General features: G+C 35.0%; 1 protein-coding gene across 3 annotated transcripts in view; it reads left to right on the top strand.

Moving 5' to 3' along the window:
* Positions 1 to 23,878, top strand: part of LOC126968007 (WW domain-containing oxidoreductase) — a 34,039-nt gene extending 10,161 nt beyond the window's left edge. For all 3 annotated transcript variants that reach the window (XM_050812786.1, XM_050812785.1, XM_050812784.1), the window contains 4 exons: positions 2,459 to 2,638; positions 3,661 to 3,775; positions 8,246 to 8,386; positions 19,720 to 23,878. In XM_050812786.1, the coding sequence (XP_050668743.1) occupies positions 2,459 to 2,638; positions 3,661 to 3,775; positions 8,246 to 8,386; positions 19,720 to 19,947 (664 nt within the window). In that variant the 3' untranslated portion in view covers positions 19,948 to 23,878. The remainder of the gene's footprint in view (positions 1 to 2,458; positions 2,639 to 3,660; positions 3,776 to 8,245; positions 8,387 to 19,719) is intronic.
* Positions 23,879 to 24,176: the final 298 nt, after the last annotated feature.

Below are 24,176 nucleotides of genomic sequence, written 5' to 3' on the forward strand. Positions count from 1 at the left end.
CTTTTTTTACGAACTCTGACTTAACGATGAGAGATATATCATTGTAATGTATAATATATGTATGTTATAGTATTGGAACACCAATGGTTAATATGGTTACGCTCGTTGATGTGGTCAAAGTCGCGGGTACTAGGTATAATATAACTTTTTAGCATCAATGAAATGTTTAATGTGCTGTTCCTAGAAAATGAAATTTCTGTTTTACCGTGCATCCAGACCGCAGTTACTTTTAGTAGATCAACGTTCACAATTGTTACTCTGCAACATCCGACAGCAAAAGGTTATTGTAAGTATGTTGCCGTGCTAGCTAGAATATATAAAGCGACGTTGTGCAAAACAGTCAACATTCTTTTACAACCAATAACGTTCTATACATATAGATAATGCACGTCATACAAAATTAAAGCCGAAATATGGCTTGCCACACGCCACAAATGACACCATAAATACCTTCGACTGCTATCTGCGTTTACTCCAGTTGTTAAAAATATTATTGGTCAATAGACAGAAATGTAAACACTTTTTCAGTTTCAGCTGCATATTTTGAATTTAGAACATGATTTAGACAGCCACATCAGTGGAGTAGTAATTAAGTATTTTTTTTAAACCGACGAAAAAGACCCTCTTTTGCTTTAAGTTTTACGTTCGTCAGTCTGTCCCTATTTTCCGGTCAAGATCTGTTCAGTCGGAGGCTTTTTACGTTTTAAATCAAAAATCTTTTTTCAATAAATCATACTTTCATATTATACAGGAGAAAGTTTGTATGTTTATATTTTTTACTTCATTACGTTCTAAAGGGAATTGGATTTCATAAGTTAAGGTATGAGAGAAACTAATGGTCAAACATAATATTATTATTCACATAAAATAATTAGTTATACTGGTTATTTAAATGTTAAATTCCCTGAATTAAATTTTAAAATTTGTCTTTTAGACTTAGATATCTTTTTCAGCGTATCTTTTTGAGATATGTAGTGTAAGCGGACATCAACATATTATATTTGTATGACAGGTTTTGTCAAATTTTAAAAGTGGTTAAATCCAAATAACTTAAATACTTTATTGGTGAAATATAAATATGCTTATTTTTTGGTTTGTAAATTTCTTTACATCTCTCTCTTGCTACCAATTGGCGCCAATTCTCTTTCATTATCTCGTACATGGGAAAACTGAAAAATATAATTTTTACATTTGCGATGTAAATAATTATCAATTATCACTAGGTAACGATACTTCCGTGATAATGTATAAATAGCACTAGTATGTAATTGTTCACGTTCTTGTAAGCCGTTCACATTACACAAAATACAAAATTGCTAATCATTGATCACTAGGCCTTTTTAGATTTTTAGTAAATTTGAACTACACTAACTAATAATTTGTCTAAATTTGTGTAGATCTACTAAATTTTGCAATGCAGCAATGAACGTAAGCGTATTGCAATATTATTACAGACTGTTAGAAATGCCATAGATCGCACCCTTACTGTAAGTTGTTAGAGTTCCTTTGATCATCATATTTTACCACCTTCAAAGTATATCCTTTCCAATAAAAAAGAGTTATCGAAATCGATTTGCGCGATATTTAGTTATTCGTAAATTTGTTGCGCCCGTACTCATAGCAAACTTAAGACTTTTATGGTTTTCTCATAGTTGCCATTGTCAGATCTGGACCGAATTGGACCAATGGAACCACACGGGAAGCACCAGCTTTCAAATAAAAAAAATATTATCAAAATTGGTTCACCCAGTCGAAAGTTCTGAGGTAATAAACATAAAAAAACATACCGACGAATTGTGAACCACCTCCTTTTTTAAGTCGGTTAAAAGAGCGACTATTGATTTAATTTCTGACTGTGTCCCATTCTGACAAGCGGATCTTGTCTGGGGACTTGTCAATAATTGTACCATATTTAATGAATAATTATTCGTTTTATTAAATTACTTACGCTTTTTGCATATCAAACTTTTATAAATAAAATTATCTTATGATGATAAGTCACACCATCTTTATTTTGAGTCTCTAATGTATTATTTAAGCACTTTTTATAGCACACTTAGGCTTGTTGATTGACACACAATTGACACACGACTAAGGAGAAAAGTGTGCTAACATTGTCTTTAAGCACACTTTTGCCGTTCTTTTATCAGACTGCGAATGATATGTATAGAATGTCATATGGTTACCACCGATAACATTGTTAGAGAGTGTTGCCTCAACACGGCAATATATTACAGCAGCTGTCAACGTGGTGATGAGAAACAATCAACAAATAGTAACAAGTAGCCGCTACAGTTACAGATAGGTACCTCGTGTTACCGGACTGCGCAGTGCTGTGCAGTGCTGCTCAGTGCTGCTCAGTGCTGCTCAGTGCTGCTCAGTGCTGCGCAGTGCTGCTCCACAATAGTTATTTGCGGAGTGGATGCACGGTTATAATGCTTCTATGTTTTACTTTCAGTAATTTAGACATGCTAATCTTAAATGCTGCTATATTTGGTTATGGATTTGAAGAAACTGAAGATAGGATTGACAGGACCCTCCAAGTGAATCATTTAAGTCATTTGTATTTGACGCTTTTATTGGAACCATTGCTCAAAAGTGGCTCCAGAGTTATTTTCGTATCATCAGAATCACACAGGTAATTGTTTGTAAGTCATTGAATGAGACCGACGCTGAGCCCCCGTATATCAGAATAACTATTTAATTTAACATTGAGACACACTACACTGATATTGCCCCAAACTAGGCATAGTCCGAAAAATGAATACGAAGTTTAATTCAAAATGATTTCCATTTGCTGTGCCACAAGTACCTTAACATACCGCACCTCGCATAACCACCTTATCAAGTATCACCGATTGTATCTTGTTACATCTGTGCCAATGTTTACATGTAGGTACTTACAAAAGTATGACCCTGTCACTCCTTAGCAGTTAACACGTGGGCTGTTAAACTATCACTCAAGTCAACATTTTCAAAATAATATTAGAGGGAATGTTAAAATATTAAAATATTTCCTGTCTGCAACATAACGCTATGTTTGATTCGTATAAACCAGTGTTTGTTAATCTGTCGCTCGGGAGTCGGGACCACTACGGGTGTCGCAGGCAGAAGGAAAAGCTCTAAATGTACTACAATAAAACACAAGTTTAATGAGAGCGGTGGCCTATATTTCAAAAGTTTTTTTATAATCGAAGTCCATTTCTTTTTTTAATGTGAACCATTGATTTTTCATAACATCCAAAACACGTCGACCCTTTATGCATAGAATCATTGTGGCAGTCTTTAAAAATTAATTATATATTTTTTTTAAAGACTGACTTAAAAGGGGGTCGCTAGAATTTTTAAAGCAGTAATGGGGTTGCAAAATAAATAAGATAAAAACACTGGTGTAAACATTCATATTATGCATTTATCAAAAAGTTGATATAATGGCCGTGTAGTAGATAAGTATGTACTACACGGCCACATTATCCCCCCCCCCCCTTTATTAATCAATAATACTGAAAAAATAAATCGTAGTTTATTTATTAATAATAATATCCAGGTGATGCTTGTTTTGCACACCGTAACAAAGCGACGATGCGACGTCATCGACATTAGGTCCACAGACAATGTAACCGGCTAGTATAGATGTTATATACAGCATAATGTTTTCAGGATGGCGAACTTAAAAAATGTATTTGTTAATCAAGACTTAGCATGTCCAAAGGATTGGTACAGCTCTATGACTGCTTATAATAACTCAAAACTGTACAATGTAGTTACGGCTAAAGTAAGTATTGTAATATTAACACCATACACGGAGATTCTAGAAAATAATACACATTAACCTACTTCCTCCTACTATATATTTTACTAGCTTCTGCCCGCGAATTCGTCCGCGTGGAAAAGTGACTTTTGGTTAACGCTAACTTTTAACTCGCGACTTCGTTTAAGTAAAAGTTGAAAATATTTTTTAATAAATAATACGTTCGTTAAGGAGCTATGTTACGTACACTACGTCTCGCATTACTAATGTTGTTTTAAAGTACTTCGGCGTACCTACACTATATTTTTAGTTTTGTTTTCTTCCGGCAGAAGTAGATATTGATTTCTACCACAAGCAGGTCTCGACAGCGCAACATATGTGAAACCCCCCTTGATGTAAATATATTCGTACGAGCTTAGATGTTTGGCCCTGGGCCTTATTAATTGTTACCACAAACGATACCTTCTCCGAAAATAAAATTATATTAAAGTTAAAAGGCAGATCCGGTACGAGGGCAGCACTGAAAATTTCGGGAATCAAGGAAGTGACACAACATTACTATACAAATGATTTAAGTTTTCTTTAGTGTTAATTCCGCCAATATTTGTTTTTAAAACAACACGTGTTTCGCCTCTACACGAGGCCATCCTCAGGACGTGTTGTCTCGCCAAAAACTGGCACGAGACATTAAAAATGTCTCGTGCGAAAACGAAACACGTGTCGAATTGTTTTAAAAACAAATATTGGCGGAATTAACACTAAAGAAAACTTAAATCATTTGTATAATTATGGATTTCCGCAAAGTAACGCCTAATTCAATAAATTTACAATATATTCGCAACATTATTATTTAAAAATGTATTTATTGCTTTTCGAAGTATTCTCCGCGAAATTTGACACATTTTTCCATACGATGGAACCAATCATGGAACCAACCATTCCATTCGGAAGTTGGGGTCTTCAAAATGGCCGTTTTGTAGGCGTCCACAGCTTCTTCAGGTGATGAAAATTTCTGACCACGCAATTTATTCTTTATTTTAGGGAAAGTATAGAAATCATTAGGGCTTAGGTCGGGGCTGTACGGCGGATGGTCTAATAATTCTATGTTTTCTTGCTCTAAAACTCTTTTGTTTTGTGCGCGGTGTAAGAACTCGCATTGTCGTGATGGAGGATGATGTGGCGGTTGCAGTTCTCTTTACGGAGTTCAGAAACGACCTGTGGCAAACAAATACTAGCATACCATTCTTCATTAACCGTTCTTTGTCCCTCAAGAGGAATAGTCGCAACATGGCCGGTTTTGGAAACAAACGTGGCCACCATTTTTTTTGCAACACTCCGTGAACGAACAATTTTTGTTGGCTTTAAATCATTTTCGAACACCCAAACTCGTGACTAGTTTTTTGTTTCGGGTTCGTACGCGTATATCCAGGATTCGTCACTTCATACGATGTTGTATACAGCATTTGAGGACCCTGCGTGGAATCTTTCGAGAGTTCTGACGCACCAAATAACGCGAGCCGCTTTTTGCTCTTTACAGAGCAAATGCGGTATCCATCGGGAAAACAACTTTTTTACACCTAATTGTTCATGCAAGATTATTTGTATTTGACTCATGCCAATGTCTAAAGTTGCCTGAATTTCGCGGTATGTCACATGTCGATCTTCCTCAATCAGCTTACGCACAGCAGCAACGCTTTCTTTGGTGACTGTAGTTTTTGGATGACCTTGACGGGGATCATCACTGAGCTTGACACGTCCACGTTGAAATTCAGCAAACTAAATTGTGGTTATGGATGGGGCTTCATCACCAAATGCAGAACTCATCCGGTCAACACACTGTTTTTGTGTTAACACGTTCGCTGCGGGACCAAAACTGACGGTTTTTTATATGGTGCGTTAACTGGTCGATTGGCCTTGTATTTAAACTCTTCGCCGCGGCGATATCGGGTTTATTGGCCTAGTAAGGTATTGACCGATATAAATGACTGTAATTACGCCAAAACGTAAAAATGTGGGCACCTACCTATCAATATCGATTGTAGATGAGTTAGTGGTCATGGTGCTGGCTTCGCCCCTGGTTCCTACTATTTACTTGAGAGATATATGGAAGAATATATGTAAGGTCTTGTAACCCGAAACCGCACTGAATTAAAGGTTCATTTGAGGAAGTATTAGTGATTGGAAATAAGTGTTATCGACATATTATATATTAAAGAATCATCAATGTCTTGCCACTCGTCTTGGTCTCTAGCATTTGTTTCTGAAGAAAGTATGTTGGGTTGCATTTCTTCGATAGTATCATCATCATCCTCACTCGAAACCAAGTAATCGCTTTCTGAAGAAGTGCTGCTAGCATCGGATTGGAGATTAAAAAGATGGGGGTCAAAATCTTCATCCGTGTCTGAGTGGTCTTCATTGGTAGGTTCTATGTCATCCGGATTTCCTACAATACGAGCGGTCCCGTCAAGATAAGTGGAAGGGGCTGAAGAGGCTGCAATTCAATTGGTCAACTATATCATTATCTGGTAATAATTGGGCACTATCCATGATTCCATTTATCATGCATGAATTAATTACTAATATTAGTAGAGCTGATCTCCAAAAACGATTCGTTTTGTTGGTCTTGAAAGGATGGTTCCGCTAATATTTCATCAATTGCATCATTGTTTAGTGGGCAAAGTAAAGATTTTCCACATGATATGTCGCTCACGGCACTACACCTGCTTATCAACGTCGGTGTATTTTTAGTGACAGAGACTGCCGGCGAATGGAAAACGGATTGATGATGTGGGTTATATATTGGTAACTCATCTTTGTTTTGAATTCGGGTAACAGGTAACGGTTTTGCATTCTTTAAAACTTGAAGAGTATAACCAGTACTATGGCTAACGTAAATTGAGTCTCTATCATCTTCATTCAACAGTTGTACTTTCCGGGCTCTGGGAGTATTTTCTAAATCAGTTTACAATAACGGCTCGAAATTTAAAGGAGCGGTTATCATAATTGTGCTCGCTGTTCCCCTACTCACGTGGTTGCGCTGTTGCTCTGGTGCATCACTCGCCCCCTCACTTGGTCCAAGGTTGATGATATTAATTTCGGAGGAATTTTGCTGCAAGTTATTATTTTTAATATCATTTTTCATACACACCTTTCTCTACTTCGATATATCTTTATCAGAATGTTCACTTTCACGGTTTATATCTTGCTGAATCGCTTATTTCGCTGAGGCATTATTAAGAATTTAAAACCAATAGCAAAATCTCAAATTGTAAACAAACACTAGAAAATGCACTATCGTATTTGCGTCCGTTCCCGCTAATTGCGTCACAACACTAATAGAAAGTAAACAATTCAATTACCTAAAACAGTGCAGGAAGGGGTGTAGAGACCTTGTGATCTATGACGGGCCTTTCGGTCCATTACCCGCAAGGAATCGAAAAAAATAACAACCAGTGCGTTATCAGGCTGCAAGACCTTAGCACGCTTTTAATGCTTTATCGAGTAGCCCTTTAGGTCCTAAACTCAAACCTATACTTGTCTCGTTCGTACATACAGAAATTCTCATTAATAAAGCCGCCGCACCAGGGGAAGATCACTGTTTCTCGCCTCTGCACAGAGTGGGAGTACATGCATCGGGTATTTAAGCCTTATATCGCAGCGAACGTGTTAAACCATAGTGGAAATATTCCATTCCCGAAACTTTTAGTGCAGCCTATGTATCATATGGCATGGCACTCCTTGCCCTACTTCTTACACATCATAAATCCGCGCGCAGTACTTGCTCATTATTTTGCTGCAATGTTATATTAAAACTGCGGTATCTCCTAAGATATTAGTTAAAATCGTATGATGTAAAGGGCAATTTTTGTTTTAAATTAAATACATGTGATAAATAACGTATTTAAATTGGATAATTATAAATGTTTGTAAAAATCACTTTTATAAATAATGCATCATTTATAACAAATTTGATTAGCATCGACTTAAACCCTGTAAATAGGTAGCACATACAGTAGTTTTACTAATATAAAAGGTATAAGATTTGCATAAGAGGTGTATTAAATTAAATCTTTATTAAGTTTATTTTATACTTTTCAGTTTTCGAAGTCGTTTTTTTTAAACGTAGATTTTTTCTTTTTCTGCGAATGAATCGAATGAATTCAATCTCTAAAGGTTGATGTATCCAATATACGATAATTTATATTTATATAGTTAATTCTGTGTTACTTTTTATGAAATAATTTATATATTTTAAACACGGTTCAGTAATGTTAATGCAGCCACTTACAAACTAATTCATTATGTATATCACAGCTATTGTAAAATACTCTATTTGATTGAAAAGGGTAGCCGTTGAGTTTCTTGTATGTTCTCATCTTTTTCCGAATATATTATGGTAAATTTAAGTAATTTAAAAGAAATATGTATATTGAAATGGGCTTATCTTAAGCCTAATTGAATAAAGTTATTTGACTCTGACTTTATGTATTTCAGGTTCTAAGTGGAGAATGGAAACATAAAAGAATTGCTGTAAACTCCCTTCATCCAGGCAATATGGTTTCCACTAATCTCAGCAAGAGTTGGTGGTTATATCGGCTTTTGTTCTTTCTCGTCCGACCGTTTACTAAATCTCTTGTAAGTACATATTAAAATAATCCTAATGCAAGTGTATTTTTTGAAGTGAAAACTTCTTTTGCCACACTGTTCACACACTTGCTGAACGGTGAAAGGATCGATCGGGTGAACTGGGGCCGCCGAGTCATTTTAAATGATTGTTTATTGAGCTTTCTTATTTCTGTTGTCTGAAGTTGCTATTGCTTTTGAGAAAAAAAATTCTGATATTCCAGTTTCTATCACAGACAACCTTGTCTCCTTCATCAGTGTTGCTGAGTCACTTCTTCGTTCTTCCAGAAGAACAAATTTAGTTAACAAATTTTCAATTTTAGTTTTGTTAGCCCTGCGGGCCTACCATGAACTCTTATTGCGATTCAATTGACAACCTAAAATGAAATGCTTGGCTATTTCGTACCACGACGTGATTAGAGCTATCTAATTTAAGTTGACGTCAAATCAACTGATTAAATCGCAATGATGTCAATTGAATGTCAATTGAATGTCAAAAATTATGTCCATTGAATCGCAAACTGATTTAGTTCGGTCATTCATTCGTACCATGAGGTAATATTTCAACCTAAACTGGATCGCTTATGTGTCAAAGTGAGCGATTCGAAAAAAGTTGTAACTTCGTGTTAGTGATTCGTGTTGTTAATAACTTTTTAAAATAGTGAAAACATACAGAAACTGAAAATTTTATTGATGAAAGATGAGATGAGAATACTTTATTGGACTTTTTTGTAAAACAAAATACTGTAAATAAATACTAAAGACAAGGCAGCAAGGGCCCGGGCTATAGCCTGTTCGCAAGAACGGATTAAAGAATATATTTTCTGTGCTCCTGTCAAATCAAAATCAATGGAGGTGCGTTCATAACTCGTTATTTTTACGAAAATACCTAAGCAAAAATTTTATTTGTAATTCAAAGAACTAGTTTTATTTATATTACTATTATTTAATGAATACAAAAAAGGGCTAAATGCTTTATAATTTGACGCTATAAAGCACAATTTTAAAATGTAGTTTTAGTATTTTCTACGCAAAAAAAGCGCTAAAATCATGTCATTTTAGGTTTCGAAACACAGCGCATATGGTTCGAGTAAGAGAGATAAACTTATGCAACGACTCTACAGTCGTTGAAAAAAGATCCCAGAAAATGTTCAAAACAGAAGTATTACGTTATTCAAAAAGATTGTTAAAAACGTTTGTGTGGTCTTGGTGGTTTTGGTCTAAACGCCATGATAATTTGGATTCCCTAAAACAATCTGTACGATCTGGAGTGAAGAATTTTCCCATGGAAAGTGTGCGTGCTTCTATTGATTACTGGCCTCAACGTTTAAAGGACTGTATTGTAGCCAATGGAGAACACTTTGAATAAGTTTTATATATTTTAAATTGTTTTAATGTATAATGTAACTGTGGGTGGTGCTGTTGGTGGGCTTTTGCAATATCAGGGGAATTCACTCCAATTTAAACGCCGTCCACCACCACCTTGAGACGGCGCAGCCGGCCTTGTGTTACCTTACGGAGACGCAGATATCTCGACTTAGCGATACGTCATACTTAACGTACCCCGAGTACAAAATTGAGCACAATATTTTGCATGCCGGGGTATGTGTGCACGTTAAGGAGGATATCTGCTGTCGCCGTCTCGGCAATTTTGAGGGTAGGGACCTGTCTACTCTCTGGCTCCGCGTAGATTTACGTAGAGTTACGTAGAGTTGCGTCCGCATCTATGCGTGTGTCTACAGGTCCCACAGTGGTAACGCAGAAACCGATCGTCTCATGGGCTGCGTTCAAACGGCAATTGACGATGTGTTTGCACAGATCCCCTCCGCTGAAATCGTAGTCTTGGGTGATTTCAACAGGCACAATGCCGAATGGCTTGGATCACGTAACACAGACTGCGCAGGGCGATCCGTGCATAATTTTGCATTGGCGTATGGTTAGTCCCAATTGGTTGATTCGCCAACGTGGCTCCCGGATGTGGATAGCCACATGCCGTCCTTATTGGATCTTCTGCTGACTACACATCCCGATGGTTACCAGGTCTTTGTCGACGCTCCTCTCGGAACGTCCGGCCATTGCCTGGTCAGGAGTGTAGTGCCTATCCGACGCCAACGTCGCAGACCACCATCGACCCGCCGCGTTTGGCAGTTTATGCAGACGACAGCACTGGTGATGCCGTATACACGGGCCACCAGGGGTAAATTGAACCTTGTCCAATTTAACCCCCAGAAGGCTCGAGTTTGCGAGTTTACCACAAATAAAACCCCATCTGTCGTATCAACGCTCTTCGACAACACTTCCCTTAAAGCCTCGCCTAGTATCAGAATACTGGGTCTCGAAATCTCGAGCGATTGCCAATTTCGTGGCCATCTGGAGGGCAAAGCCAAATTGGCTTCGCAGAAACTGGGCGTCATTAATAGATCACGGCAATACTTCAAGCCGGCCCACATTCTAGCGCTCTACAAAGCGATCCTCCACAGTGCGGTTTTCAAGGAGCTTTCTTCTACGTACTACAAAGCCGTGGAACGAACTTCTTTGTGCGGTGTTTCCGGGACGATACGACATGGGTACCTTCAAAAAAAGCGCGTACACCTTCCTTAAAGGCCGGCAACGCTCCTGTGATTCCTCTGGTCTTGCAAGAGATTGTGGGCTGCGGTGATCACTTAACAACAGATGACCCGTACTGTTAGACGGAATATTAAAAACGAACTTTTAAAAAAGAAATTTATTTAGAACTAGAAAATATAATTGAAATGTATGAGTGGCTCAGGATTCGGAAGGAGACTGACTGCCTTTATATTTTATTAAGTGACGCCTTGGTCTTAAAGTGCTGACGCTAATGTTATGCCTGCATTAAAGCATACATATGTGCATATATAACAACCCCGCCTTTAAGAGGAAACTTATCGGAAATAATAAAGATAAGTTTTCAGAATATTTTAACCAACTCTAAGTTGCGGTGGAGGTGGTGATGATTGAAACTCAATATCTATTTCTTCAGAATCCTTAGCCTTTACAAAATATTTTGAAAGTAGGATACATAATTATGTAAAATATTAAATTAAATTATAATAAGAAATTTCGTACATATAAAAACTACGATAAAACATACAACTAGAAATAGTGAAATTATACTTATAACAGAATTATTTGAATTATCACTAAAGGTATCAACAGGATTTGCAATATATAGGTCATCACTGATATCATTAATGTTAAATTTAAGATGTTTTAATTGATGTAGATTAATATTACTAATTTCAGTTAAGTTTATTTTGGAAATATTGAAGCGGCTAAGATTACAACATTTATCAGATATTATATTATAACTAGGTTTTATGAGTGGAATATTAATTTCTGGATTAGATATCTTATTAAATTTAATATTTTTAAAATAGGCTGTACAATTATATGGAATGGTAAGTTTTCCTGTTCCTGAAATGGTTGTTTCAAATCATACATCCTGATTACATTCTATTGTTATTTTATTTAAATTCGATTCTTCAAATATCCAATCAGCATCATTTAGTTTATGCCAAATATCTATATCACCATGTATAAATTTAGTTTGGCAGGTGTTTGGAATACTCGATACAGCTTTTGTCATAATTTCTATTTCACAAGAGGGATTACCAGGAACAGAGAATATGTTAGTTATTTGACATATGTGTACTTTGGGAGAAATAACTTTACACTCATTAAAATCCTTTAAATATGTAAATGTAGACTTATCAGTATTTATTGCCAGATATCGTTCTGTAGGTATAATGCAAACATATGAATAAGATGAATTAACTTCATGCGGAATAGGTAAAGGAACAGTATCATAAACATTATAATCTAAGGCATTAACTAATGGAATCTTAACAATAAAAATCAGTTTGCCATTATAATAATATGAAATTAAATCTGCTACATTAATCAAAACATGAATATTACTTAAATCTAAATTAATATGTAAGTCCCTATACTTAGGTATATTTTTTTAGACATTTAATAAATCGTTATATAATTGCTTGGGTGTTAAGACAGATGGATGTAAAGTATTGCTTTTTATGAATAAAATAGAATTCAATAAGTCTTCAATTTTAAACGCAAGAGTAAACAAATGTGATTGAAGACAATTTAAAATGTTTATTAGTTTTACTTTGAAATTGTCTATAGTAACTAAATTCGATATATTTCTCACATTTGTAGATAAACTATTAATGGCATCATTGAGTTTAAATTGATTCTCCAATATTTCATTGACCGATTGGTTAATATTAGAAATAGCAGATTTCGAAACTAGAATAGTTTTCTTTATCGAATTCTCTAACCGTTTATCAATATCATACAATGTTTCTATTGCTCTATTGTAATTTATCGCATCGTCTTCATCAAGGGTGCCGAATATATGCTTAAAGACTACACCGACGCCAGAGAACCATGCAGATCTTTTGGGTCTCTCGCTAGAGATGATATGAGATATGGAATTATAGTCACGAAGTATATCATTATAGAATGAATCCAAGGGTTGCATTATATTTTGACAGACGGAAATATCTATTTCTATACTTTCCTGACACTGTAGTTTAACAATGTTTAAAACATCCTGGGTGTACTTAATATTTTGATCAAAAGAAGTAACATGTATCGGAATAACTATATGAAGATAATCGTCTATGAGCTTCAGAGTGCCCACTGGGTCGAAGAGCAAGCCAGGACCTTCCTTGATGTATTTAATATACTCATTCTCGCTAGCGGCTATGGCGCAGTATGTATTAACCATTCTGTAATGACAAAACTAAACTAAACTATCATGCTTATGTAAATAAACCTATAACTTTGTATATGATAAAAATATAATATAGTAAAATATAGCTGTATAAAATGAAATAAGTATTAATAAACTTAACTTAATAATTAATAAAAGAAGAATTAGTTACGTATCCGCGTTGTATGCAGGTTTTACTTCATCATAATGATGTTTTACATATCTTCGGTTTATAAGAAGAGATAAGGTGTTATTGCCATGTATTTTGACGATCTTATATGGACCTTTCCATATAGGAGATAGCGCCTTCCGAAGTCTTACATGATTTTTAATATAGACATATTCACCGACTTTATATTGTACTGGACGAGTATGTTTATCATAATAATGTTTTGACTTTTCTTTTGAAGAGTTCATATTTTGTATGGCCTTTTCTCTAGACAGTTTAAGGCGATGGTGAAGCATCTTAATATATTCTGGGTATGTGACGTCAGATCGTAAATCAAAAACGGAATCGGGAATGTAGGGCTTGTGCCCGAAAATAAGTTCAAAAGGTGTAATTTTTTAAAGTTGTATGGACGGTGCTATTATATGTGAGCATGGCAGTAAATACATATTTATGCCAATTTGTTTGGTTTTCGTTAATATAAGATTTTAAATATTCTTTTAAAGTGGAATGACTTCTCTCCAGAGCACCTTGCGTCTGAGGGTGATAGGGAGATGACCAAATCTGCCTGATTTTTAAAAATTCACAAGTTTTCTTAAAAAGTTCGGCTGTAAAGTTTGTTCCTTGATCTGTTAAAATTGACTTAGGTATTCCAAATAAAGATATGAAATGAACGAGACATTCACATGATTCTTCAGCCGTAGCATTAGATATTGGGTAAGCTATAGAAAATTTTGTCAAGTCATCTTGTAAAGTAAGTATATATTTTAATTTATAAATTCCAGCTTCAGGCAAAGGTCCCACTATATCGAGACTTATTCTATCGAAAGGTCTAGAAGATGTTGTGATTTGCATAGGTGATTTATTAATTTTTCTTAAGGCTTTATTGGTTTGGCAAAACTTGCAATTTTTTACATAGTTTTCTATGTCTGATCTCATATTTTTCCAAAAATAACGTTCTTTTACGCGATTAAACATTCTGTTTGACCCTAAATGGCCCGCTATTGGTATATCGTGGTTCTCCTTCAAGATTTTTGTAATTTCTGTAGGCACGGGATATATTATACTATTGTGATGGATATTGACTGTTATATTTGTACCATCAAAAAAATACATGAGCATACTATATATTTTTACAAATGAATGTTGTTCAAATGAATTCCTAAAGTCGGAAATAGATATCTCATTGATTGTGCCGGTAAGTAGAATACTGTCTCTAACAGATTTTAATGCTTTAAATATATCAGGGTAGGTACAAGTATCAAAGAAATAAACTTTAGTAAATAGGAAATAGTAAATTTTACCATTGAATTCAGATGTTTTAAACGAATGTAGTTCACGTTCTCCTTCTACAACATTGACATTCTCTGAGGCAGAGATTAAGTCAGAAAGGTAAGGATTCGACTCATCAAAATCTATTGATACTGGAAGAAGAATTACATTTGCTGAACTCTTAAGAAGGCTCTCGTTGTGCTCTTTTATATATGTATTAAAAATCTTGTTTTTATCTTTAATACATTTTAAATAATTGGAATAATCTTCACTAATATTTGTTTGATTTTCAGCTATCTGGCTAGTGACGCTAGTTGATGGACTAGCGGATACAGGTAAGTTTTCAGGTAAAGATTGAAGGTGGTGGTGTCATTAGGAATATGTGAAGGTAAGTTTTCAGGTTTTTGGTTACTAGTAGAAGGTTGTGGATCAGAATAAGTTTCATGAGGTGAATTGTCTGACGTAAAGAATGTAATCGCAGAGGGCGATAAATTTAAAGGACTCAAATTAACTGGGTCAAAATCTGTTGATAATAGATCTTCAAGGTTTTGATCTGGCAAACTAGATAGATGGGGTGAATTTGGTCTTTGATCTCTGACTTATCTTCAGCATTATCAGTTGGATCTTTAGAAATTAATGGATTAATTGGGTATCGTGACAATGCATCTGCGTTAGTGTTTATTTTACCCTTTTTATATTCAATCTCGTAGTCAAATTCTTCAAGTTTGAGCCTCCATCTAACGAGCTTGGAGCCCGGGTCTTTACAATTAAAGAGCCACTTGAGTGGACGGTGATCTGTTATAATTTTGAATCGTCTACCATTAAGGTAGGGACGGAAAACTTTAGTACCATAAATGATCGCTAGACATTCTTTTTCAGTGAATGCTGTAATTGCATTCAGCTTTATTTATTGTTCTTGAAGAAAATGCAATGGGGCGATCTTTGCCAATGGATCCTTGTGAAAGTATAGCAGATATTGCGAAATTTGAAGCGTCACATGTAAGTAAAAAGGGTTTAATGAAATCAGGATAAGCTAGAATAGGTGCGGAAATAAGAGAATTTTTTAATTTTTTAAAAGATAATTCCTGTTCATTATTCCACAGAAATGGGACGTCCTTTTTAAGGAGATTGGTTAAAGGTTTAGCTAGTTTTGACATATCAGGAATGAACCTGCGATAATAGGAAACTAATCCAAGGAAGGACTTTATGTCCTTAGGGCACTGGGGTGTAGGAAAGTCTGCCACAGCTTTGATTTTCTCTGGTTTCGGTTTTACCCCGTCATCAGTAATGATATGTCCAAGGTAGGAAACTTCTTTGCGGAGAAATTCGCACTTGTCAGGTTGCAACTTTAACCTGTAGGTGCGGAGCCTGTCAAATACATTAGAGAGGTTGTTTATGTGCTGATCAAGATCGAAGGAGTAGATTACAATGTCATCCAAGTAGACAAAGCATTGTATACCTTGTAACCCAGATAGGGCAGAATTCATAAGTCTTTGAAATGTTGCAGGTGCATTTTTTAGTCCAAAGGGCATTCTAGTGAATTCAAAATGACCTTGTGGAACTGAGAAGGCTGTTTTGGGTGCATCCTGGGGCGACATTTTAATTTAGTGGAAGCCCGACGCGAGATCAAGAGTACTGAAATATTTACATTTGCCCAACTGGTCTAATATATCAGATATGTTTGGGATAGGATAAGAATCACCGATTGTGATATAATTTAGTTTGCGGTAGTCGATTACTACCCGCCACTTCTTTATTGCGGATGCATCCATCTTTTTTGGGACGACCCAGATTGGAGATGACCAAGATGATGTTGAAGGTTTAATAATTCCTTCTTCTAACATTTTGTTAATTTGTGATTGAACCTCACCTTTGTGAATGTCCGGGAATCGATAGGATTTTGTATGTATAGGGATTGGGGAGGATGTTTTAATTTCATGCTGAATACCTTCTGTAAAAGTTAACTTATCACTAGGCAAATGAAATATATCAGAGAATGTGGAACATAAATAAAACAGAGCGTCTCTTTCTTCGCAATTTAAATGGGATACTCTCAAAAGATCTAAAAATTTATCAGTTCTATCTGAAATATTTTGATCATTAATATTCGAATAAAATATAGAGTTATTTTCATTGTACTCTAAAGGATTAATTATTAATTTGATGTCTGAATTTATCTCTATTTGATTTTCGGATGTATTTACCACGGATATATTAATTCTAGAATTAGGTTTTACTTTAACAATACAGTTAGCGATTAATAGAGAATCCATAATATGTTGATCTAGAAAGAGACCTTCTTTGATTTCGGGATTATGTACTGAGCATTCTATTACCGTTTCGGTTCTAGGCGCAATTGTATAAATGGGGTTATTAAATTTTAAATTGAATTTTACGTCATCAATACTAAGTTCCTTCAAAGTATAATCTATTTTACTTTTATGTAAAGAAAGGAAATCATTTCCGATAATACCGTCGTATGGAAAATCGAAATTAGGTATGAGGTGGAAATCATGTTCTATTGAATTAATTTCGATAGATATACAACCTAACGAATTGATTGGATTGTCGGTATTTCCTAAGCCACTGAATGTTATAATGTTTTTATTCACCTTGGGCATATTTTCTATTATATGCATTTTAATAAGACTGATTGTAGCTCCACTGTCGACAAGGAGTCGAAAGGGTTTTGAGGAGAGAGATGTTTGGATTTCAATATAAGGTAAGTAATTTTTTAATGGATTTGTGTTAACGTTGTAAGATTTTAATACTTTTTCTTCTTTTTTAGGTATTGGATGCTGAGGATTTGACTTCAGGCTTCCGTTTTGGGGCTGGTTACCCTGTTGTGTAGCCTTGAGAGTTAGGCTTCCGTTTTGGGGCTGGTTACCCTGTTGTGTAGCCTTGAGAGTTAGGCTTCCGATTTGGGGCTGGTTACCCTGTCGTGTAGCCTTGAAAGTGGGAATGGTGTCGAAATAATTTTTTGATTTCAGATTTTTATTGCAGGGCTTCGCGTGACACCTTCGCGAGCCCACGACGCGTTTAAATGGGTAAGCTGTTGGTCATTATTATCATTAGAGCATAGTTGTCGTGGCTCTGAGTTATCATTATTTAAGTTTTCATTTATGACAAAATTAACATTATCTGCTCTGGGTCTGGTTAGTTGTAGTCTGTTGTTATTAAATTGTCGTCTAAAACAATTTTCTATTGAATGACCTTGTTTTTTACAGTAGCGACAGAATGGGATTCTGTTCTCAAACTGCCTTGTGGTTTGAAATTTTTGGGTATTATTATGTGTAGGACCCTTAAATGGCTGTTGGGGTTTAGGAGTTGATCGGTGTAATGATAATTGGTGAGAACTTCTTTTATGAAATAAATTTAAAATTTTCTCTTCTGAGACTGCTAGGCTAATTGCTTCAATGAGATTTAGTGGATCTTTACAACGAACTAAATTTGAAATTTCGGGTTTAAGACCCAATAAAAAGGTATGGAGAGCTAGGTCTTCCATGGCTGCCATTCGACCGGTTAACTCTGATTTCTTCTTATTCGATATAGTTACTTCTGTTAAAAGTTTTGAAAGACATGTCTCTACGCGTAAAGAAAATTGTGACACTGATTCTGTATTATTTTGTTGACATTCCTGCAATTCAAGTAAAAGGTGTGCATAATGCTTTCTTTCTCCAAATTGTGTTTTGAGAAAATCGCTAAGTTGATCCCAATTGTCGAATTCCTTAATAGAGCAAGCTAATTCCGCTTCCCTCAAGTTGAGAAAGTATGAATTTAAATAAAATCGATTTTTGAGAATCCGGTGCTAGTCCAATAGCATTATTGCAATTATTAATAAAAGAATTTAATTTTTCGTGTGTCCCATGAAAAGGACTAATGAATTTGAATAATTCATGTTTAATTTGAGATTCTTTAACCGACATGTTTAATTAAATAAAATATTCACTTATAAAATTTAAAATGTACTACGGTGTGATAGACGGCCACCCAGATTGTTTATAAATTCGATGCGATAAGCTACTCGAGAAAATGTTCTCGGAACCTAAGATGATGTAATTAAATTAGAATGCAGATGACAATAACGCTCTTTAGTATAATATTTATGCAATAAACTTTGGATAAAGTATTGTTAGACCTCACATCTTGCACTTTCACTGTAGTTTTAGAAATATGTCTATTTAATATCTCAGTTATTATGGGTTTTGCACTTTCACACTTGAAATATTTAAAATTTGAAGACTTACAGGACCACGGCGATATTCACGGCGAATTCAAATCGAGTTATAAATGGCTCAATTTATGGTAAATCGTTAGGTATCTGGTACCTAACGATTTACCATGACTCGGCGTTGACGAAGAGAAGAAGATTCAGCGATGTTGGAAAGCACCACGTAGATAGTTATTTCTTTCCGGTATAGCAGGTCGAAGCTTGTTAGCAGTTCACAACCATTGGATTCAGGCGGTCACTAAGATTTGTATAGTACTCTGGATTACTACTATTTTGTTAAACACTTATTAAAACCAACCAACACAGATATTATTTTCACTTGCACTTTTTGGTATCACTATAACTTTTCACTTGAGGCGTTTACCGCGGATTTATAAAATTTTAAATCCTTTGCGCTGCCACCATTTGTTAGACGGAATATTAAAAACGAACTTTTAAAAAAGAAATTTATTTAGAACTAGAAAATATAATTGAAATGTATGAGTGGCTCAGGATTCGGAAGGAGACTGACTGCCTTTATATTTTATTAAGTGACGCCTTGGTCTTAAAGTGCTGACGCTAATTTTATGTCTGCATTAAAGCATACATATGTGCATATATAACAGTACGCTCGTTTGTCCTCCCATTCCATAAAAAAAACGCAATATTTGCATATTAGGAAATTGACTACAAGATTTTATGACGATAAGTCACTCGAACGGTTAGCTCAGTTGGGAGAAAACTCGCACGGAACGCGAACGGAATGCGGGTTCGAGTCCCGCATCGTTCATAAAATTTTGTTTTCAAATTTTATTTGTGTATTTATCCCAGAAGTGAGAGTTATCACTGTATAAACATAACAAATTGTTTATCTTCACAGTAATTATATACTTTTGGTATCCTTAGAGAACCTGTGAAATAGTGTTTCGCATACATTACAGCAACAAGCAGCGGCCACCACTGTGTACGTCGCCACCGCAGCAGAACTAGAAGGTGTCACCGGCTTGTACTTCAACAACTGTTTCTACTGTGAAGACTCTGCTCTGGCCCGCGATGAGGAAATCGCCAAAGCTGTATTCTCCATATCGCTGAAAATGATCGTGGAAAGAATGGGTCCAACTGATATAAAGATGTATCTAGATAAGTATTGTATGAATGAACATAGGTAACTCGCAAGTGTCTTATAGAATAGAGATTAATTTTTTATGATCTAAGGTGTTCGTTATCAATTTAAATTAGTTTTAAATCTGTATGCTAAAAACAGACTAAACTATATACTCTATGATATTTTGTCTTTTTATTTAATCTATGGTTAGAGTTGTCACTTTATCCATGATCTAAGGAAACTGTAACGTGGTTGTTACTTGTTAATCTGAATGATGATGTCCCGTGCAAATCTAACAATTGTGCTTCTTGTTTCATATAATATAATATAATTCGTGTAATATAAGATATCTCTTTATATACCTTAAATTCGTTTACACTTATAACTGACGACCGGTCCCGCGCTGCCCTCATCCAACCTACTCCTGTCCGTCGAGGTATGTGCCCTGCCCACTGCTACTTCAGGTTCACAGCCATCTGAGTTATTTCGGTGACTTTTGTGTACCTAACTTTTTCAAATGTTTCTAAAAAATTAAAATTACTTTGAGGTCAATTCGCAATTCTTCAGCTATATCGTAATTAGTGATATGACCATCTTACTCCATTTCTACAAAAAAGCCGTCTAGTTTATCATATCGAGGTACATCTTTGACATCCATATTCCCGGATTGAAAACACATAAACCAGCTTTGTGTTACTCTTACGGACACTGTATTAGGTCCGGTCCATAAAAACACAATTTTTGAAGAGAAAACTTCTTTAGCGGCGTTGAGCACTTTTCTTGGGATGGGTATAAAATGTTAAACTCGCGTCAGGATACGTGACTTGATCGAAAATTCGTAAAACAGTCGGTGAAATTATGGATGGTAGTTGATTTTTCTGAGAGATAATTTTTAATAGTAATAGTTCTGAAGTGTTAAATTTTTAATGTAATATAAATTCCTATTTTAGTGTACGATAGCGCACGAAATGAATGTTGTATATAACCACATAAATGCTAGTACTTTTATACTTATAAAAAAAGCAATTCGTGTGAAATTATTTCCTTACCATCTCAAAATATTCAGAAATGTACATCGTTAATATTAAAGTTTTCACTTCTGCCGGCACTCCCGAAGTACAACCCGTTATTTTTATTTTCGGCTTGCGTTGCATTATTTTACTTTACTCATTTTGACTGAAAGAACAAATGAAAAATGTCTGAAACAACATTTTACTAATTTGTTTCTTTTATTTAAAATAAAAGCTTTTTAATGACATGAAAAATGTTTGTTACAAACCTCAATAACTCCAACCAAATTAAAGCCTCTTTCTTTCTTGTTTTAATAAATAAAAAGGGGGAAATGGGTGTTTGCTTGGTCGTCAAATTGAGGTTGGGTAATACTTCGGACCATGAGTGTCTATTTTGTGTTCAGGTTTAGCAATAATAATACATGTCACGGATAAGAGATAATTCTGATGTGTATTATTTTCTGTTATAAGAAATTAGTGATATGTCTTAATCCTTGTTAAAAATGGCTTATCTTGTGCGCCACTTTCCAGTTTCATGCTTATAGGTGAAAAAAAACTTTTTAATAATAAGAATAATTAAGTCGGGGACTCAGTGCTCTGTGAACGGCTGGATCTCTTGGCGTTGCGTAGAGACGTCGCTTCATTGTGTGTCTTCTACCGCATTTATCACGGGGAGTGTTCCGAAGAGCTGTTTAACCTGATTCCTGCCGCCGAATTCCACCTTCGCACGACACGCCACAAGTTAGGATTTCATCCCCACCATCTGGATGTGTGGCGGTCCTCCACAGTGCGGTTTTCAAGGAGCTTTCTCCCTCGTACTACAAAGCTGTGGAATGAGATTCCTTGTGCGGTGTTTCCGGGACAATACGACATGGGTACCTTCAAAAAAAGCGCTTACACCTTCCTTACAGGCCGGCAACGCTCTTTTGATTCCTCTGGTGTTGCAAGAGAATGTGGGCGGCGGTGATCACAAAACACCAGGTGACCCGCTCGTTTGTTCTCCTGTCATAAAAAAAAAATAAGTACCTACACTTACACTTTACAACGATACAAAAGTTAGTATCAGGTCCAATACAGATTTTCATATTAATTTAAAAAAGAAAATAAATTATATTATATATGTTTTAATAATTTGAAATAATGATATGTAATAATTTTCTTAAAGCAAAATACTTTTTTGAATCTTTATTTGTTTATTAAAATTGTAGAAGTGCAGTCATAAAAAGTCAGCTTGTGTGATAAATAATAAGTAATCTTATCTCTCAACAGCTGTACTCAGTGTATAAATTTTCATTTAAATTGGTTCAGTATTTTCGGAGTTTATCCCGAACATATATGGTGAACACGAAGACATATGTGAGTTTTAGATTTTGAAGCAACAAAACGGGATCTTTACCAAGATTAAAAAATTAGAGTATTTTATTTAATTTTGTAATTTGTGTTAAAGTTGGATTATATAACGAGATTAATACTGCTACGTAAAATTGTCTTAAAATTAGAATATTTTTTTAATAATTATACTATGAAAAAACAATGATGATTGACAAAATATTGTTTAAATGTAAAATTAAATGAATGAATCAAAAAATTAATTGTTTTACTATTCTACAACGTATATGAATAAAATACTTTGTAAAGATTTTAAACCCGTGTTATTGTAACTGTATTTTTACATTAGATTTCTGCATAAAAATTACATTATTATTATTATATATTTAACCCAACATATCGTGACCTTTGCAGGCTAACGTTCTCAGGGGGACATATAGATAATTCGTAATTCTAATGTAAAAGCACAGCTTAAATTAGAAGCTTCTTAATCCTCTAAAATGTTTTTTATTTAGAGTCCTGTCTCACACGCGGGATCGTTGCACAATAAAACAATATTCTTGTTTTAAATATATATTGTTATTTATACACTCTCTCACTTTGTATTAAATATTGGGTGACCGATCTTCATTACTACATTGTATATCTTGTCTTATATTTATTATTGTTAATGTTTACGGCCAGCCTTATAAGGATGACTTCTTATATACAGATAACAACTCATTGTTACAGTACCTATTTGTATATTTTTCTTTTTCTATGGAACTACGAAGACAATTGAGTGTTACAAAAGTTGCTTGACAACAAATTCAAGTATTTTTATTCAGAACAGTAAAGAATCACATATCCTTTACACTGCTGATATCATAAATAACATACAACATTGCAAGTATCACATTGCGGATGACCTACAGCTCTACATTTCGTTTCCTACAGCGCAGACTCACATCAGTTGAACGCTGACTAAAACGTAGTGCTGAGTGCTCGGTACGAAGTGCTTTTGCCTTTAAATGCAGATCAGATGATGCAGATATATGATTCTTGGTACACCTTCACTTATAAAATACTTGAAAGAGCTAATCCATTGATACAGATTAAGGGAACATCGCTGGAACGCGTGAATGATGCTCGGAATCTTTGCATTGGGTTCGATGAAAGCCTAAGGTTTGACAAACATATCGTTGAAGTAATATTTCTATGGAAAAAACAATTTCATTCCCTTGATATTTAACATTTTTCAATGAAATTTCGTCTATATGTTCATTAATAAATACTCCAAATGATAATGTTTTTTTTTTGCGTAAGAGTATTTATTTTGTAACAAAAATTACATTTATGAAAAACGTGAATTGCGCGCGGGCCGGCCATTACACGGCTCTCGCCTTCCCTCAGTCGGCCGCAGCGCCTCGTCTAGAGCAACCGTGTGCAACTTTGTTGCGCTGCCGCCAACGAAAACTATATTTAATAAGAGATATAGCATCAATGACTTTATAAATCATACCACTTATCGAATAAATTCTATTTTAATCATAAGAGATATAATTTTGACTTGTACTATTACATATTCTTTGATTTGCTACAAAAATGGTGAATAAGTGCAACAAAAAAAAATTATTCGCGATTGAAGGTAAAGAGAATAAAATTGATGAACCTGAAGAGATCGTTTTTTTATTGATCATCTTACTACTGACACCACATGGGTGTATCATACATAGTACAGTATACATTTTTGTCATAATTTATGTGTATCTGCTTACTAACTCGTATTGCATACACCTCTATATTATTAGATAATTTATATATATCGAGGGTATTCTGGCAGAACGGTATAAGTGCACATTATGCAATAATGAGAAAAACGCACTTAAAGTTTTGAGTGATCATAGTCAAACGTAGAAGCATAATATAAATATCGTATTAGTTAGAAATGTTATCCAAGTATGTTATACATTAA

The sequence above is a fragment of the Leptidea sinapis genome, chromosome 14 (assembly GCF_905404315.1).
Source record: "Leptidea sinapis chromosome 14, ilLepSina1.1, whole genome shotgun sequence".
Classification (NCBI taxonomy): Eukaryota; Metazoa; Arthropoda; class Insecta; order Lepidoptera; family Pieridae; genus Leptidea; species Leptidea sinapis.